The sequence below is a fragment of the Meriones unguiculatus genome, chromosome 5 (genome assembly GCF_030254825.1).
Source record: "Meriones unguiculatus strain TT.TT164.6M chromosome 5, Bangor_MerUng_6.1, whole genome shotgun sequence".
Classification (NCBI taxonomy): domain Eukaryota; kingdom Metazoa; phylum Chordata; class Mammalia; order Rodentia; family Muridae; genus Meriones; species Meriones unguiculatus.
Window position 1 is genome coordinate 84187756 of NC_083353.1, and position 20149 is coordinate 84207904.

General features: G+C 43.3%; 1 protein-coding gene across 4 annotated transcripts in view; it reads right to left on the minus strand.

Moving 5' to 3' along the window:
- Positions 1 to 2746: 2746 nt before the first annotated feature.
- Prickle2 (prickle planar cell polarity protein 2) overlaps positions 2747 to 20149 on the minus strand; it is a 331379-nt gene continuing 313976 nt past the window's right edge. For all 4 annotated transcript variants that reach the window (XM_060383771.1, XM_060383772.1, XM_021638249.2 and 1 more), the window contains one exon: positions 2747 to 8658. In XM_060383771.1, coding sequence (XP_060239754.1) covers positions 7784 to 8658 — 875 coding nt within the window. In that variant the 3' untranslated portion in view covers positions 2747 to 7783. The remainder of the gene's footprint in view (positions 8659 to 20149) is intronic.

Below are 20149 nucleotides of genomic sequence, written 5' to 3' on the forward strand. Positions count from 1 at the left end.
GTTTCTGCCATGGGAGCTTTATTAAATTGTGTGTGGCGTGCAACTTATTTCTAATTCAGTACAAAGTCCTATTACCCACTAAGTGTGCCCTGATTTTGTCCTTGCTTGCTTAGGCACATTTTCCAATAAACAATGACACTGTAATTAGCACTAGGCCCATGAAGGAAATATGTTAAAATATGATAATTTATTCCATTTGCTAATATAAACTTATTTCTCAGTAACATTTTCCCAATCCATATGGATCTGATTATTCTTAAATCTTCACTTCTTTAATGATGGTTCCTTCATTATATTATAAACCATCTGATTATAATTCAGGGCCATGAACTCTTGATTTTTGCTTTCCGCATTTGCAGTTGATAGCACTTGAAATGCCAATGGCTTCATTATGAAGTCTAAGGCACTATTACTCCTTTAAATTGGAAAATACTTTTATCTAGCTAGATTTTCTACATACCAATAACAATCAGACTACAAAAGAAATCAGAGGAGCAAAACCATTCACAATGGTCACATATATACAGAGGCACACATACATACATACACACACACACAGGCACACATACATATTACACACACAGAGGCACACACATACATGCAGAGGCACAAACACACACAGAGGTGTGAATGTGCACACACACACACACATCCACAGAATAAAAGAAAAAAAAAACTCAAATCAACTGTCCTTTCAAACAAACACAAACAAAAGTCCCTCCTCAAGCCTACCCACCCCAAGGAATAAACTTAACCAAGGGAAAGTAATGCTTGTACAATGGTAATTTTAAGACACTGAAGAAAGAAATTAGAGACTAGAAGATAGAAAGACTTCCCATATTCCTAAATGGAAAGAATTAATACTGTGGATATGACCACCCTTCCAAGAGCAATCTAGAGATTAAATAAAAATCCCAGGGCCATATTTTAGAGACATAGGAAAAACAAGAGCCCCCAAATTTACATGGAGCCATCAAAAACAAGGACAGCCCCAAAGAAAAAGAACACTGTGGGTATTCAGATTATACTACAGAGCCATAGTAAAAAACAAACAAACAACCCCCCCCCAAACCCAGCATGGCACCAGTATAGAAACAGATATATGGTTCAGTAGAACTGTTGAGGACTTAGTTATAAGTCCACACAATTAGTTACCTGACTTTTGAGAAAGGTACACAAATGTTTATTTAAAAAAAAATAACATCTTTTAAAAATATTGCTGGAGAAACTGGATATTAGCATGCAGAAAAATTAAGCCAGATCCTTACCTCTTACCACGGGCAAAACTCACTTGTAAATAGGGTATAACAGATGCTGGTGTGGATGTGGCAAAGGGGAGCTCCTATACACTGTTAGCGGGAGTGTAAACTAATGTAGGTACTTTGGGTATCACTCTGGAGGTTCTCAAAAAACTAGAACTAGACCTCTACCACTGTATCACCTATGTCATCCCAGGGCATGCACCCAATGAGGTTTTATCCCACTGTAAAGATACTTGTACACCCATGCTCATTGTTGTACATTGATGTACTTGAACATGGATGTTATTATGAATAACTCGGAGATGGAATCAATCTAGAAGTGTACCGCAGGTGGCTAAGAAAAATGTGCTGAATATGCATAGTAGAATACCACTCAGCTAACGAAAACGGAAATCATGACATTTTCAGGTGAATAGGTGGAACTGGAAAAATTATACTGAGTTATGTAGCTAAGGGCCAGAGCATCACATGTCTTCTCTCATATGTAGAGCCTAGCTTCAAATCATTTATGTTTAACTTGAAATACAAGTGGAAGCCAGGAAACAAGAGAAGTGCCTCTTGGGGAGCTTATTAAGGGGAGAGGTTAATAGGTTTTAGGTAAAAAATGAAAGTAGTGAGCTAGAATATTGAGGGTGAAAAGGCTTAAGCTAGGTGTGGGTGTATGGGGAGGATGGTGGGGTGATGGGGAGGGATAACCCAAAGAACTGGGTAGGAAAAGCCAGATAGATGCCTACTATCTCACACCCCATCTTATAAAGTGTCAGTGGAGGGACAGAACACATATGAAAAGAGGGGGAATGTGAAAGAGGGGATAGCGAGTAGTTAGAGTGTCTACGAAAAACATCCTATGGAAACTAGCTAGAAATCTAGTTGCAAAATACAACTTAAATCATGTTTGAGAGGATTCCAAAACAAGTTGGGCTATTTCCATTGCCCTTGGTTACCCACAATAACTCCATGATAAGATTCTGTTTCTGAACATATAACCTATTTTGGATGCAGGACACAGAGAAATCAATTTCAGACCAACCAGGAAATGTCCTCCCCGCTGGCTCACTTACAGATTGCCAGAAGACAGTATGCACACTTCTCTGAAGAGAAAAGGCACCAATGTTCTTACCCAGTGTTGGACCCTGCACCCTGCAATACTGACCCGACAGGCAAGGTGCATCTACTGATGCAACAGTGGCATGCTTGCTATGGAATAACTAATTAATTTCTGATTGGATTTGAGTTCCAATGGAAGGGATTTTACACCTGCTACTGTAATCCTGGTCAAAAGCCCATGACTGGTGAAGTCCTAGGCCCTAGGGTAGAAACCTGTTATTGAAACCTGGATGATCATATTGCTAAATCAGGCTCAAGTTCTGCTATAAATATCACTCCTTGACTCATGTGCTTTTTCTCTTCTTTAAGATTCCAAAAAGGCCACGACCACTCCCCAAATCTGGAAAGTGAACAAGGATTGAGAACAACAATAATACTTCTTTTATTCAAATTTTATTGGAAGTTTACAAATGTATTACAGAATCAGTAAAACATCATATTCACTTTACAGGGCACGGATCTCAAGCAAAGTGTTCAGAACAGTCTCTGGCAGAGCCCACGCCAAAGGCCCGTGACAGGCCTTCCTAACGAACAGCTTGACACTTGACAGATAACACAGACTCCAGCCTGCTTCACCTTCTTGGGCCCTCTCAGGTTTTGTTTATGCATATGGAATTAAATAGGATCCGGGCAAAGAAACTCTGTCAGGAAGGAACTTTAGGAGAATAAATGCTGGCCTACTTTGCTGAAGAATACAGAAGAGTTGTAGGTCTTAGTTTATTAACTCAGGGTCAGGATTAAGCCAGAATACTTTATTGAAAACTATGGAAACCAACTTGATAAACTCAAGAGGTCTTATTGGCAACCTTGTTGGTAACCTCCCAAAATTTAGAAATGTTTGATAGGTGACCTGTTGATCGAGCATGGCTAAATGCCCAGACCACGAAGGTTTTCTTAGAAAATGTTCAAGTTAGACTAGACATCTATCTTGTGAGTTCATCACATTTGAACCGCAGAAATGTCTGCTAATAGCACATGACCTTTCCAGCCTCCTTTTTGATTCCTCCGAGGGAGGCTGGTCCTGGAAGAGGGGAATGCATTTATATAACAGCATTAGCTTCCAATAGTCATGCTCTATAGGGGACCTTGTGCTGATTGGGCTCCTAATAGGAGAAAACAGAAAAAGAAACCAATCCTTCCTCCATCCTGACCTCCACAGCTTCTGGATGGTCATACAGACATATTCTGGGGCAAACCACTGAGGAGAAGGCAAAGGTTTCATTCCCGTTTCCCTTATGCTCAAAGAAATGTGCTTTGCAACTGCCTGAAGATCACTAGTGGAAGTTTGCAGAACTTGATCTGCAGAGCCTGAAGATGTCACATAGGTGCCAGTAGCAACCCTGCTTGCATGTGACATTCAGGCCACTGGTTCAGTTTTCCACTTTCCTTGCTCACAGGTGGATCTTTGTGAAGCACAGCATCTGGTCTCTGTTAGGAGTAGGTAAGAACACTCCTGTTTGGGATTTAAGTGTCCTGCGTCCCTAAAAGGTGAATGAGAAAGCAGAGAGACTCTTATCTGACCTCTTCAGAGTGAGCAGGAGCTGCCCACATAACTGATAAAGACCCTGAGCAGGAAAAAGTAGGCCAGAGAAAGCCTTGTTTGGCCTAAGAGGTCAGCTTCCACAATGTGGGAGGGAGAGGAAATGAAGTCTCCCAATTCTTCCTGATTGATGCTTCCTAAACGGCTGGGAAACTGCTTCCTTCTCAGGGACCCAGGTAAGAACCAGCTCATGAATGAGATTTGTTCTAAGACGGAGAAGACCAGCTCTGGTCACCTAGCCCTGTTGCTGGAGTTTTGTAAAGATGCCTGGACAAGAGCCCACTTTCCTTGGAAAGTCTGCAGTAGTCCATTGCTATCATCCACTAAGGTGGCAGGGAGAGCACAGTAACTGTGACATTCTTGCCACCACTTGCCTGAATGCAAAGTGGCTAATAGGTCATAAGAAGCAGAGACTTCCAGAAAAGGAGCAGAGAAGGCCATCTTGCTATGTCTCTTTAGGAAGAGCATTCTATAGGAAAGAGATTGTGATTTTCCAATGAGAAAAATCCAAAACTGTTCATGCAGCTGCTTGGACAGTTAATGAAGAATTACAGAATGTGGAAAGAGGGTTTCAAACAACCAACACCAGTAATTCTCCTTTACACATGTTAAAAAACAGCAAATGAGGCCTGCTTTTCCTCACCTCATTCACCTTCACACATGGTAGAGAATCTGGAACTATACAGGACAGGAGGGCGGGCCTCTGAATGTCACACTCAAAGCTACCGGGTCAGCATGGACCCTTTTTCACAGTACCAAAGGTGAGGTGCACTAGCAAGACCTCTAAGGAAACTTTCAATGGCTTTTGCACTCCTTGGACTGGAGAAAGAGAGCTGGCTTAGCTGGTGCTGGATCTGGCAGCAGTATGAGATGAATTAAACTGCAGAGCTGTAGTTCTAAGCAAAAGTCAGTCCAATAATAGAAGAGATGGGAAAAAAAGTCAATCAAATCATCAGAGAGGAGAAAAGTGGGGAAAGATGGTTCTTCTGAAAACCAGTCTACAGAAGATAAAACAACAATCCAAGGGAACTGAGTATAGGCCCCACTCGCCAGGGAAACTTGGCCAGTAGAGGTGAGGGGTACAATGGAAGAGGTCAGGGAGGATCTTAAACTCTCACCTCAGAAAAGAATGCACTGGAACTTTGAGAATGGGATTCTGGGTGTTATCTAGTAGTTATTACTTCCAGGTAGTGAAATTCTAGTCCAGTGACACGCTGCTCATTCCTGAGCAGTCACTTGAAGGACTTCCTACCATTGCGAGGAACTGGCCTTCCTCAAAGGACATTCTCTCCAGGGCACCTGGCCGCCTGTAGAACGGAAAGAAATCTCTGGCAGTTAAATAGGAAGAGGTGATCTTGATGCGGGACAGTTTTACCCAGAAGCCTGTACCTCATTATATGTTAAGTTTTGGTCAGAAGGATCTTGAAAGCTCTTTGGACAGCTAGACTTGATGTCACTTAAGCAGTTTCTACGCTGCTGCTTCTTTGGGCTGAGGGTTGTTCAAACCATATCTGGGAAATGTAAGAGGTACTCCGCCGAGGACAGAGTAAGAAAACAATTTGCAACAGGAGTATTTCTTTCACTGGATTTGGGGCCAGAGAGGACACATGGTTTCCACCATTTGCTAAGTGGTCTAACCTTTGCAAGTGGTCTACTTTCTCTCTCTTTTCTTTTTCCCAATAATGCCTTTTAATTCTCACCAATCAACAAACTCAAAGCTCCAAATTGGACTCACCCCATGTCTACCAGAAACCTGCCACTATAGTGGCACGGGGCTGCATTATTTATCTCTTAAACAGTTTGCCAAGCAGTTTATTAACTTACTATACAAACGTAATAGAGTTAATTCTCCAGAGGCTTGGATAATTAATGAAACATTTAGATATGAAGATAGCATGCGGAAAACAGCCACAATCAACATTTGCATTGTTTTTTTTTTTAAATCAGTGACAATGACAAATGTCATATTAATACCTAAAAAGCAAATCATTTTAATACATCCTGAATAGAGTGTCATCATCACATCCTTTATAGTCTTCCTTTCCCCAGACACATTTAAGATGGTGTCTGAAAAGCCGCTTTTCACATTCTCTCCATCAAAGAAACACACACACACACAAAAAAAACCCCTAGAAAATGTTAAGTACTATACTGTAAGGAGACCATGCTCGCCTTATCGTGGCAAATGGCCACTGAGACACACTGTGCATTACAGGGACAGTACCTCTCACAGAAGTGGGTCCTCTGATGGATTTTTTTTTTCTTGCCACGATCCACTGAGGAGAGGAAGAGAATGGACCAAGAGCAAGCGCTTCATATTTCACTCGCCGTGAAATGTCTTCTTTAAGCAAACTCACTCTTGAGCCTTTCTGTCTGACCAACGGGTCCTCAAGGTTCAAAATGTAAAGCTCTCTTGCCACAAGGTCTGTTTTTCCATGTTGTCACCCTACCATCTCAGCAGCTTGACCCTCCTGGGTTAAGAAGCCAGCCCCTGTGGCGACAAAGCTTGTCAAACTGGACTCTCTCTAAAGCACTGCGGACTAGTCAAGGTGGCTGTCACCTCTCTTCTTTCTCTCTACGTTCTTTCTCCCTGACTTCCCGGCATATTCCCCCCCTTTCAATGACTGACTGCCCGCATTTTGTTTTTATCTTTCCTTGTTCTCTACCCATGTGTAACACATGTGCCACACCACTGCACCCAGAGGCCCCCCCTCCCCAACATCTTTCTGTCCTTCAGTGCTAAACACTCATTTTGCCATGAGGACAAACAGTTGTCAGGCTAAGGCAGCGGCTCTGTCTGCCTTGGAAGAAGAAAGCAGAAAATACGATCCAGGAAACATGAGCACCAAACAATTCCACATTCAGAACAATGCCATGCTGACAGCACACACCGGCACCACTCACAGTCACTTTGAATTCCCCCAAGGGACAGATCGACATTAAGCAACTTCAAGGTTCCAGACAAGGGTGGCATTTCTCACAGAACTGGGCTGACACTGGTTGTTACTGCTAATCAGCAAAAGCGACATTTGCAATTAAAAAAACAAAAACAAAAACAAAACAAAACAAAAAAAAACCCAACATAGTTACTTTGTAGAGAATAAATTCTACTGAGGGCGGGAGCGGACTTAAAAATGGCTCCTTTAGATGGAACAGAGCATAAAAATGCTTTGGGTAGAATAGTTAAAATTTTTCTTTTTCAGCCACAAAAAGCCAAATTGAATATACTCCTTTGAAAATAGTCTCACTGACATGTAACAGATTTGTAGAGAAAGGAAAAAAAAAAAACAAAAAACAAAACAAAAAAAACAACTCAAAACAAACAACAAAAACAGGTGGTCCTGGGCCACCATTTACTACCACTCAATAATGGTGGACATGCATGCAAGTCCCCACTGAATCCTACGATATAGAAATTCTGTTGTTATTACAAAATACAAAAATATTTTATCAGAACTCTCATTTACATTGCATTTACAATGGACATGTAAATAACTTAGTCTGGGGTCCTGGCTAATAAAGTATTTACTGGAAAAGGGGTCCTAAAAGGAAGAGAACCAGAAAGAATATAAGTGAGCAGGTTACAACGTGTCATCTGGTAAATGGCCACTCTACCTTGGAAGGTCATGGCCTACCCTGGCCTCCACAGCCTGTGTTTTCAAAGTGAAATGTGCAAATCATATTTAACATGCCCCAAACTGTGACTCCGAGTGTACCTACCGAGTCAACCTGCAGGCTTGCCTCCCTCTACTGAGAGCACTCTCCATCTCTCCCCCACCAACCATCCCCAAGAGCACTTGAGAACTGGACAGTGCACGTTTCTGAGTTTACATTCTTAGCTCCCATCTTCCCCTGTTCCCTGACCACAATCACATTATGAAATGATACAGTTTTTGCTCTTTTGTCTTTTCCTGCTGTGCAACTGTCCTCTTCCGCTTAAGGTGGAGGATTTGGGGACACCGTAAGAGCTGTACTTGTGCAGGAGCTCATCACTTGTGACGTATCGGAGGCGGGCCGGCTGGGGGATGGGCTCTCCTAGGAAGTAGCCCTCGTTGTCAGACTCTGAGGAGGAGGAGCAGGTGGAGCACCAATCATACTCCGTGAAGTAGGGTCCCCATCGTTCCCCAAAGGCATTCTGCAAAGCCAGGTCTGACACAGTTCTGGGACACTGGCTGTACAGATCCCGCCGGGATCCCTGCCCTAGGCTCTCCTGGAAGCTCCGTTGACGCATGAACTGGTCGTAGTCCTCCCTGGCTCTCAGAGGGGGCCTTTCCCTCAACCGAGCGATGACCTCCCGCTCGCTGGCTAGGTGCAGGGCGTTGTCTGAGCGCGAGCGTCGGGACCTTCTGGACCTGTGAGGGCGGAAGCGGCGGTTGTCATCCCTGGAAGTAGTTCTCCTCCGGGTGCGCTCGCTCATGGGCTGGATGCGCACGGCCTCCTGGCCTGGCAGCTTGCTGCTCGCTATGCCACCATCGAAATCAAAGCTCTGGTGCATCCTTCCATGGGACTGCAGGTCCCTGTACCCCAGGGGGTTGCCGAGCTGGTGAAGGTTTCCCTCCATCTCCTGGTACTGTTGTGCAGACAGCAGGCTGCGGACAGACTCTGCACTCCTGAACTGCATGGAGGAGTTGAGAGTGCCCATGTTGCTCAGCTTTTCCGAGACATTCATTCCAGAGTCTTTGCTGAGGTCAGGCATGGAAAACCGGGATAGGTGCTCCTGGCGCTTGGCACCACCTTCAGCAGACAAGCCTGGAGGAGGCGGGTAGGAGAGAACAGTAGTTAATACAAATGTACAGCACTGCGGTGGGCTGGAGGTGTCACTATTACTTTCAGTCTGGGGTCTCTTCGGGTGCAATATGCCTGTGCAATACACAAAGGCTCTCATGATGTCTTGGTGGCATGGGGTTCTCTACACAGAGAAGGTATAGGCTTCAAACCATCAACAGACTGTGCCTTCCTAATTTCTAATTTCTCCAAAGGCTTACCAGTTACTAAGAGTTCACTAAGCATCCTATGTACCTTTACTCTATTTGGAAGTTTACATCACCAAATACTTCCATTGCATCTTCAATTCTAACCATGCTTGATAATCTTTGTAGGACAGATGATAGCTATTTAGCCAAAGACTGACCAGGCCTAAGCTGTTCCTTACCAAAGTAAGCCTAGAATCTAATTGTACAGTACTGGACTAGTTTAATACTTTGCTGGCCTGAAGCAGCTTTGTGCTTGGCCTGTTTCCCTAAGTGGCAGGTAGCTGTCCATCGCAAATGACTTGGACACTAAGCGACTCCCTAGGTGGAGAAAAAGAGACATTTATTCTCTTGGCTTGCTCACTGACTGACTGCTCTAGGATTATAAATGACTCTGTAGCAGCCAGAAGATGTGAATTGTGGCTTGGACATTACTCTATCCCCCAGGGAGGTGCCTTTAAAGATAAAGCAGTGACCTTAATCACTATCTAAGAGCTAGTACCCCAGGAATGGGTCTCCATTCCTGAAGTGCTTTCACGATGTCATGGCTGAGAAAGAGACAGACAATTTTGAAGACAGTTGAGATGTGGACTTCGGGATTTTGCTTTTGCACACTTAAAACAGTGCTCTATGGCGATGCTTCTCATCACAATGGAAAGGTTTGGCTATTTTGTCATTTCTGGCCATTGACTGCAATAAGCCATCATTACCCCTGCCACTGATTGTCTTGGCCTCCCAGGGAGATCCCAGATGTCCTCTCCCTGACAGACCTAAATCAGTGTCGTACTGGCAATATTTAAGGCTAAGTACACATATGTAAATATACATGAATTATGAATAAAACCATTTTGTTGGGGCTTCTAGTTCATATCTACTGTGCATGAAAACCCTAAGTGGAGAGGCCTCAATTTTCCACTGCCATTTCCATTCCATTCCTGGTTATATACTCAATCTAAATTAGTAAATACCTTCCAAAAATATACAAACATATTTAGACAGTGGAGCTTCCTTATAACAGCCTGGAAATAATTTAAGTGCCAACCAATGCAAAAATGGACAACTTCATTGTGATTCTGGTCGCCATTACTGACTAAAAGTTATTTGGGCTTGATGGAGAAATGGGTTTCATGATAGAGTAGAAAAAGCAAAAAGATGAGTCTAGAACATCTTGTACCAAAAAAAAAAAAAAAAGGGAAATGTTAAAAATAAAATTTGTGATAGCCAAACTTTGGGCAGAGTGCAGGGAATCTTATGAAAGAAGGGAGAGATAGAAAGACTTGGAGGGAACAGGAGCTCCACAAGGAGAGCAACAGAACCAAAAAATTTGGGCCCAGGGGTCTTTTTTGAGACTGATACTCCAACCAAGGACCATGCATGGAGATAACCTAGAACCCTTGCACAGATGTAGCCCATGGCAGCTCAGCCTCCAAGTGGTTTCCCTAGTAAGGGGAACAGAGGTTGTCTCTGATATGAACTCTATGGCTGGCTCTTTGATCACCTCCCCGTGGATAGGGGGAAGACAAGTCCTAATGAGACCTGATAGGCTAGGGTCAGATAGAAATGGAGGAGGACCTCCCTTATCAGTGGACTTGGGGAGGGGCATGGGAGGAAAAGAGGGAAGGAGGGCAGGATTGGGAGGGGATAAGGAAAGGGACTACAGCTGGGGTACAAAGTAAATAAACTGTAATAAATAAAAAATAATAAAATGTGATGAATGTTTGTTAGAAGACCACATTCCCACTTGAAAGAGGTTCCCAATGGCACATTCTAGACAGTTTGAACATTAAAATACTTCTGGAAAGCAGTTACTTGTAAACCATTGAAACAAATAGGAATTCGTAATTTCATACTGATAACAGACAAGAAAAACATCAACATGTCAGTGAATAGAGACCTGAGTGGGGTTCTTGTGCCGCTCACTGTCAGGGGACTGAGTGCACAGAGAGGGAAAGCTAGCTAGCCAGATGTGGAAAGTCATTTTGCAACCATCGGTATTTAAAAGTACTTAACACAAGAGCCAAAAGTGACCACATTTAGGGACTAAACACCTGATAGGAGAGCACAGCAACATCTGAGCCTTTGGCAAACATTTGCATGAGCCATGAAGAATATTCTTTCAGCCTGTGTTTGGCTTTGTCTTCTATACTGTATCTCCCCCCCACACAAGAATGTTGTCCTTGTATTTCTTAATAGGGTCTGCTTCATCTCTTTTCTTTCTGAATGCACCATCTTGCTTCTTTTTTTATTGATTTTTTTTATACAGTATGTTCTGGTGACACTTTTCCCCTCCCCCAACTCCTCCCCTATTTCTCCATCCACCCAGCTCCAAACCCTTTCTTTTAAAAAAAAAAAACAAGCAGAGAAAAAAATCAGCCAACCAACCAAATTAATAAAAATCTCAAGACTCTCAAAATCTCAATCTTTCTCCTTCTCCCTGACCACCCTTCTCTCTCTCTCTCAGCCACAAACCTGAAACCCAAATATACAAGCAAAAGGCCAATAAGACAAAAAAAAATTGCAGAAACAAAAACTATTTGAAACAAAAAGTCTAAAAAGTACCTTAGCTTGCTTTGTGCCAGCCATCTATTTTGGGCAGGATGGAAGCTGGTCTGAACATGTTTCCCTACCTGGTGCTTATGAGTTATAACAGAACTCGCAACTCTACAATAGTGAAATCCAGCAACACTCTGGCTTGAGATCAGCAGTGAAAGATAACTAAATACTGTGTGCCTCCAGAGTCCGAAGGGCCCACTGTAACCTTATGAAGTATTTCAGCCAAGAAGAAAATGCAAGTCATCGGTGCATTCAGAAAGAAACTTGAGATGAAGGACGCCATATTAAGAAAAGCAAAGCTAACATTCTTGAGGGGAAAAGACGTTATAGAAGACGAAACCAAACACAGGCTGAGAAAGTATTCCACACGGCTCACTTAAACATTTACCAAAGGCTCATGTGTTAAAGGCATAGTTCCCAGCTTGATGCTATTAGAAAGGTCATAGACACTGTGAGGGGTGGGTACAGGAGAAGTGAGTCAATCACTGGAGACATACCCTAGCAGGAGATACTAGGACACTCAGCCCTCCTCTGACCCCTTCCTTCTCTGCCTCCAAGAGGAAAGCTGCTTGTTACAGCATATGCCTGCTACGGTTACTGCCATGGGACCAAATGATCACAGATGGAAACTTCTGAAACTATGAGCCGAAATCAATCTTTCTTCCTTATAACTACTTTTGGCCTTTTGGCACATGATAAAAAGCTAATTAACATAGGTATGAGGAAAACATGGGAATCATATACAATACTTGACCTTGATCTGAACCCTTTTCTGTAGGAAAACAAAAGCAAAAACAAATGCTCAAGGAAAGGTGTTAGTCCCTTAATAACTTTTGAACACAGGCCAAAAAAATATTTTGCCATATTTAAGGTGGTTACTTGATAGTGGCAATATTGTTGGAAAAGCCCTTATTCTTAGAAACTATGTACAAGAACATGCAGATAAATAGCTATGGTTATGTTCTGATGGTTCTGATCCCCCTCATAAATATAAAAGGAGACAGAAAAGTGTTAGCAAGAGGTGAATTCTGTTAAAAAGTATATTGTAGATAGTGTTTCTTCTATTTTTGTAGTACTGTATGTATTGAATGACCCCATTTATGTCAAGTTCAAGGATAAGCTAAGGCTGTTTATGGTGAAGGAAGCTAAGAGAAGGAAGTACGCAGGAAGCCTCCCTTGCGCTAGGGTTGTTGGATAAGTAGACCTGGATGGAGTATATAAGCAGATCTACAGGTGCAAATATTCAGGTGGTGTGGTTTGAATATATGGTTGCTTCATTTTATGTAAATCATGCCTCAATAAAGCAGTATAAACATCAGGGAATCCTCATGAAAAGTCAAATTTTCATGCTTGAAATGCCTACAGGGAAATATAGAGGTCTCTATATTAGCAAGGGACAGTATATAGAACCCCCTTTTAGCACAGTCTATGGGTGCTTACGTTTCTATCTAATAAAATGTAGGATATACTTTAAAATACCTCTACATCACATCCAACCCCGAACACAATGTAAATTCAATGTAATCGGTCCCTACTTTGTAGGGAACAAGCGAAAAGGCTGTCTATGCTTTCCTACAGGTGCAGCCATTAGGCCTAACTGAATTTCCCACTGGGGGCTGGCTGAACCTATAGGTGTGGAACCCACAGGCAGTACCAACTGTGTTCCATATCTTACTCTCCCAGTATTTTAAAAAATGATTTAATTTCACATAACTGTCAGTGCAAGAGGAGCTGGGCTGCAGTCCCTGGCTTTCTTGCTGCTTCTCTCTAGTATATAAATCACAAAAAGTGACCTACAACCATTTAGTCACTCTCAGAGCCTTGTCTCGCTGAAGATGGAGACGGGACCCTGACATGCTAAGATGATGGATGAGCTCTCTGAGCAGACACAGATGACTCTCCCAAGGAAGAAAAGAGAATCTTCCAAAAGTTACCCAGCGGGCACCATTATCTTTGCAGGACTTTCTCCCTAAGTTATTTAGTGGAATGAAGGTCAGCTTCAACAACCTAGAAAATTCCATAAATTCTCTTGAAGGCATTTCCCCAGCCAGTCTGGCAATAAAACATTTCTAAGATGCATGCGGACAAGTTCCTAGTTCCCTGCTGAGGTAAACGTGAGAAAGGCTGCTTTTACTCTTCTTTAGTGGAAACGGGGAAGGTGAACCCCTTGGCTTTCACTTCTTCAAGCTCACATGTCCAAGGTTCCTGCAACACTGTGCCCATGAGAAGAAACGTACTGTGCCAGGAGCAGAAGTTATCCATGTTCAGGCCCAGTGTCCATTCATAATCCTGTCAAACAGAAGTGACTGCTGGGGGACATGACATGAAATCACTAGCTTGGCTTGCTGCTCTTGAGGGAGCTTCTCTTGTGACTCACACTTTCCTTTAGGGTCCTCTTGCATGCAAGGGCAGCTCAAGGATGCGTGATGCGTGTGTACTTGTCTCTAAAGAGGGTGGCTCTGTGGTTAATTTCTTTATTGGCAAATCCAAAGTTTTTGTGCAGACTTCAAGGTCTTGCTTTACTTGGCACCTGACCTCTCTATGTACACTGTCATCAAGTCAGCATTTCTCGGCTATGCTACTTCCGCTCTGCTTCCGCTTGTTCAAGTCAACACACAGATGGCAACTCCCCCCTGCTGGGGGCCACTCCCTTAAAAGAGGTTCTGCCCCATGACCAGTCAGTTACTCTTTCATTTGATTTTTTTATTTAAGCTGCCTGCCCTATTTCAGTTTCTTAAAACCCACGTGTAAGTTGATAGCGGAAATGGCCCTGCAAGGGAGCATCAACCCTGTTCTCTGCTCCCTGAATTCTCGCAGAACTCACAGAATCCGGGACCCTGTGGTACTCGATACATACGTTCAGAATAAAGGCAAACGAATCCTCATGTAGCCCACAGCTTGGGTAAAGTGATCACTTTTTATCTGTTAAGGGCCAAAGATGCAGTTCCTATGTGTAAGATTGTAACACCAGGAATAAAATCCTGCAACCAAGCTTATCAGTCTGTGGTCTTTGGCAAACCACTGTCACGTAGCTCAGCACTAGGGCGTTCCTGATTTTAAAGCTGAAGAAGATATGACTTATAATTAGCTCTCTGAACTGTGAAAATGTTTTTATTGATCACAGCTCTCGAGGTTGGTTTAAGCTGGAAGTTCTCGGCTCCTCAACATGGAATTATAACCTCACAGCCCATATTCCCAGTAAGAAACATCCCCTGTTTCTCAGGCCATGCACAGTAAGATAGTTACCTTCTGGCTAGGTAAGTTTTATAACCCGTGAGCTGCATAATTAAAACGGGCAAAATGATAATTTTGGGTATGAAAGCAGCAGTGATGCTAAAAGGGGGAGGAATGTACTTTCTGTTTCAAATCTATCACTGTATTAACGTATCTGTGAGTTTTTGTTTTATTAATCTTTCTGGTGAGGGTAAGTCCCGAGGGTGGGGAAGTGTTCCTGTTAGCTTCCTCACCTCACCTGGCATTCAGGATGGGGAGCAATAGAGAAAGCAAGCCCCAAAAGTCCCCAGTGAAAGAAATCATGCCCCAAGAATTTGATATACCCATAAAAACAAACAAACTGGTTAAATGTGGCTTTGAGTGAATGAATGAATCTGTGAACTACAACCCATGTTCTGTCTCACACACTGTAATGTTCACTAGACTATCTGTGACTGTTAAGAATAATCTGAATCTCCACTGATGTCTGGGAGTTTTTTTCTTATACTGTTGATGTGTAATTATTTACTTTGTGCAGAGAGACTCATGGTCAAAATATGGAAAATCAGTATAGATCAAATAACGAGATTCCCCAAGTGCCCCTCCACCTTCCTGAAACGCATGCACTTTTCTCCCCACTTGAACACTGGTGTGTGTGTTTGTGTATGAGTGTGTCTGTGTGTCTGTTTGCATATGTATGTATGTGTGCATATATGTGTTTCTGTATATGTGTGCATGTATAGCTATGTACAAACAGATGTATGGGTGGAGTGATACACTTTGTAGAAATGCTGGCTACAGAGAAGTCTGACCCCACATTTAAAATGGTGATGGGGTGTCCTCAAGATGGAGGACCTGGTTAGAGAATCCACCCATCACCGAGACAAAGACACCAAGCCTTTTCCTGGCGTCTTTATCAGTGGACCGGGTTTTCCTCTTCAAGTCATAGAGTCGTGGTGAGAGCTATGTGATGGGGATGTTGGGGTGAATGGCGTTGATTTCTCTTTTCTCCAGGGCTCTGTGGCTGGAGCTATACACTGTGCCACACAGGCCACATTTGGGACCTTTTCAGTACCCCAGGCCTTGCCCCAGCAAAAGGCGTCAGGATGGAATTTACCTAGTGGATCCTTGCAGTTCAACCCATTGGTACAGCTAGGATTCTGTAAACGACATCAGCATTCTTGTTTGAGCAATATCCTCACCCGCTACAAAGAGGAGGCATTCAAGAAACTGGCACCCGCTACAAAGAGAAGAAACTGGCAGCGCTGAGAAAAATCAACTCCTTAAGGAATGCCCATGGTCAGATGGCAGAAAAATGCAATCTTTGCTGTGTTCCCCTCCCCCATAGGTCTTAGGAGAAGATGCAAACTTAAGAAGAAAACAGACTTAAATTTAAAGGCAGCCTGTGGGCTCAGTGTTCTGTTCCTTATTTATCACCCTGTCTTGTCCTACTCCTTGAAAAAAAATAGCATGAGAAGACAGAGAATTATGATTGTGCCAGCCTAAAAGACAAGTTCACATTTCACATTGTTATACAGTAAAAGAAAGAGAATCTGGTTTCTTTTGTCCTCTAGACATTTGCTTCTCAAAATGACGATTTAGTTCCCTTTCAGTAAGGTTTTCCCTACATTATTTTTTTTGTCTATGCTGATGAAGAAATAGGAATTATTTGAGATAAAAAAAATTCAGAGACTATAATCAAGACATGGAGACATGAAAAAAAAATTAAAATACTTAAAACAGGAATTTGTAAACTGTTGTCTGAGGCCCAGTTCATCTCCCCGCCTGTTTTTTTGTAAATAAAACTTTATTAGAATACAATCACACTTACTAGTTCCCAGAATCCAATAGTTCTCTACAGTGAATAAAGACTACGTGAAGCCTAAGATATTTACTTTCTGGTCCTTTATAGAAATGACTGTGTTGTAGCAAATTGCTTGCATAAGTGTCTTAGACCATGGGCGAAAGGTCTTGAAGTTCAAGATTGTTTGGGGTGTGTGTCTGTGTCTGTGCATGTGCAGTTTGATCAGGTCCCTTGGGACCTCTTTTTCCTACCGAGTCCATTGATTTTATCAACACTCCGAACTTCAAACAGGCAACAGCTGCTAAGGAACTGTCATCCATGTCATCTAGGCAGTGGAGTTTAAATACCACCACATGTTTCTTGATGACAGCCCTGGAATGGTTCAAAATGAATGTGACAGGGAAGGTTGAGGGAGGGCATGGCAATAAAGGGGAATGGGTGTGTGTGTGTGTGTGTGTGTGTGTGTGTGTGTGTGTGTTGGGGTGTGGGAGTATGCACACACACAGTCTTTGCTACTCAGATGGGATCTGTAGACAGGGACATATCCCAGAGCCTCCCAGATTCTAACCAGAAATGCAGAATCCTGTCTGTGTTCGAACATGTGACTCCCAAGCTCACCTTAGAAAAACACAATTCAAGAGAATTTCTTTTTGAGGAAGATACTTCTCTGTCCTAGGAAGCCAGCCCTAGTGTCCTTAGATATGTCTATCCTGTTTTCTTAAGCTGAGTGCTATTCACATCTGAGATTGTATAGGCATTATGGGATAGCACTGTGTATTTTAGGATGTTCTGGCCTTGAATAGAAATCAGCAGCCTTCCCTTCCGAGGATGAGCTCACAAGGCCCCAGAGGCTGAAAGAGGGCAAAATCACCGTGAAAAGAACCACAGCTCAAAGGAATGCAGTTTGGCAGCTGCCTCCTGGCCAGAGACTTCAGAAGTCTCTCCAGCCCACTGAGGGTGGCAGCAGGCTGTATCCATCCAGAAAACATGATTTCTAGAAGGCATAGACAAACCAGCTTCCATGTACCACTAGGCTCTAGTGTGGAATATCTTCAGCATCTGGGAACTACTAACTTGTTTGCTGTGTGATCACTGGGAGACCCACACATCTCTGCAGTGGGTTCAACAGTTCCTTGGTTTTATTTTCTGGATTCCGAGCTATTAAGAAAAATCTTTCTCAACTGCTAACTCTGGTCATCAGAGCTCGTGTTCTAGGTCCCCAGGGACCAGCAGATCCTGGCAGGTGACGGTATGGACTGCCATCTGCTCCTGCGGCATAAAGTGCTGGCACGCCTGAGAGACTTTCCTGGCTACTGCCAGGGCAGCAGGGTAGGAGGAAATGGGAGGAGCTGTACACTCTTGACTTTACAGCTCACCCTTTCTCCAGCCTTCCTCTGCCTCCCTCACTTGGGAAAGGCCATCTGACCATCTTCGGTACACTCTGGAAGGCAAAAATAAATTAACGTGTTTCTTCATAACCAGCTGGTACTCAAGACAGGTATGAGATCTGAGCCTGTCAGCTGGGGAGCCACCAGAATGGAACAGAACCAGTAAAGTACCAAGCTATTCCTGGTCAAAACTGGATCAGACTGGAGGTCTCCTACCTTTTAACCCTTGACTTGTTCATTCCTTTAACTTTCTAATGAAACCATTGTCTGTCCCAATAAAGATAGTTTTGTATCAACCACACTCTCAGGCAGTCCCCATGCCAGGAGCAGTTGGGGAATCTGTGTTTTTGTTGACTTTTTGTTTGTTTTGGTTTTTAACAGCCTTGGTTCCAGGATAGCCAGGGCTACACAGAGAAACTCTGTCTTGAAGAAAAAAGGGGGGGGAGGCGGAGCTTAGAAAGGGACAGATATCTTTTGCAAATAAATAGTGCTAACTTTAATCACATGAAGTCAGCTTTAGGCAGGACTACTTGAGGATTCTGGCTGTGTTGTAACAGTGTCTATTGCTAATTGAAAGGGGGTATAAAGCCTTCTAACCAACTGAAGATTGTCTAAAGGATCTGTCCTGGGCTTACAGTGCCACCTCGATACATTCCAGATATGGTTAACTAGCAAGCACACCACACTGGAGTGTCGGCTCAGGCAACCACAGATTATCGGGAGACAGGAGCTCAGTGGCTTCTGGTAATGGAGAATGGGAAGCCAAGGGCTTGGACCTCCATGTAGTTTCCTCAAAGATGTTAAGCTAACCCAGGCACTGTATGTATAAGTATGAACAGAAGGCTTTGGGGTGACACCCTACCAGCATATTACACTGTGAACAGGAAGCTTCGGGGTGACACCCTGTCGGCACATTACAATGTACAGTTAAAGATACAGCCAAGACAACAATGCAATGCAACTAGGAACAATCCCCAAAAGGAAACAGAGGGGATACTAGGTGGATGACAGCAAGCTCTGTGAATTCTGACAGTGTTGCCCAAGAACTACATGTCAGTGATAATTAGGGTGAGACAGCCAAGCCAAGGGGTGGGAAAGAGTGTTCCAGGCAGAGGAACAGGAACACTTTGTGACAGAGAAAGTTTGTGTGTGTGTGTGTGTGTGTGTGTGTGTGTGTTCTAAGAAGTGGCAGAAGGGCCACATACGCGGAGGATTCTGTGCAAGAAGAGAGGGGCAAGATGAGGCCGAGGACATAAACAGGAGCCCAAGGAAGTGGTGTTTATATGGCTGCAGGTGGGTTAATGCAGACCCCCGAGGGACAGCAAGGGTGTGGTGAAGGGCACCAACTTTGGATTTTACTTTTCAGCTTCCTGCCTCCTCGGGTAAGATTTGGGAGCTGGTGAGATGGCTCACGGGGTAAAGGCAATTGTGGCTGAGCCTGATTCCTGAGACCTACATCCCACTCTTACAAGTCATCCTCTGACCTCTACACATGTGCTAAGGCATAGACACACCATCAAATGCACACACACACACACACACACACACACACACACTAAATAAATAAATAAATGTAAAGGAAAACAATACGGTTATCTTCTAGAAAATGGATGTAACTAGACAAGCTAAGGGTAAAGGCACCAACTGGGTTAGCGCAGAGAACTCCAGATATTGCTGGTGCATTAAGATCAATCATGCTCAGTGTTCTTACTGGGCCTTACCCCACGTTTGTTATTTTAAGGAAGTTTTACACGTGTTCTCACATCTCCATTTTTTTTTTTTCAACTAGATAATGAAGAACTGGGATATCTGCCCAGGGTCACTCAGTAGCTACTCCAGAAGTTTTCTACTTGCCTGCTTTTCAGTACTGGGACCATGAAAGAGAACATGGCCTGGACACCAGCATTTAGCAATAGGATGGGTGGGTGGCAGAGAGAGAAGCAGACATTTGCTAACAACCCACTAACCCATGGCGGTAGTGGCAAAAATAATTTTTATACTAATGTTCAGTTTCATGCATAAATACAAATTATTGTTACGCATTACACGGAGGAATCTCACAAATACAAGAAAGTCAATATGGCCAGGTATAAAAGAAAACACAGTCTGAGTCCATTTCTGTAGAACTAATAACTTCAAATGGATCTGTGCTGTTAGGTGCTGAGAAGGGGGTACAGTGGGGTGAGGCACAGAGCAACTTTTGGGTACTGGGCCACTCTTGACTGCGGACATGGCAGCGTGAGTATAATTCACCGAGTTTCAGTGTGTGGCCTGCATATTTCCGTGTGTGTATATCTATGATCACTAGCCTA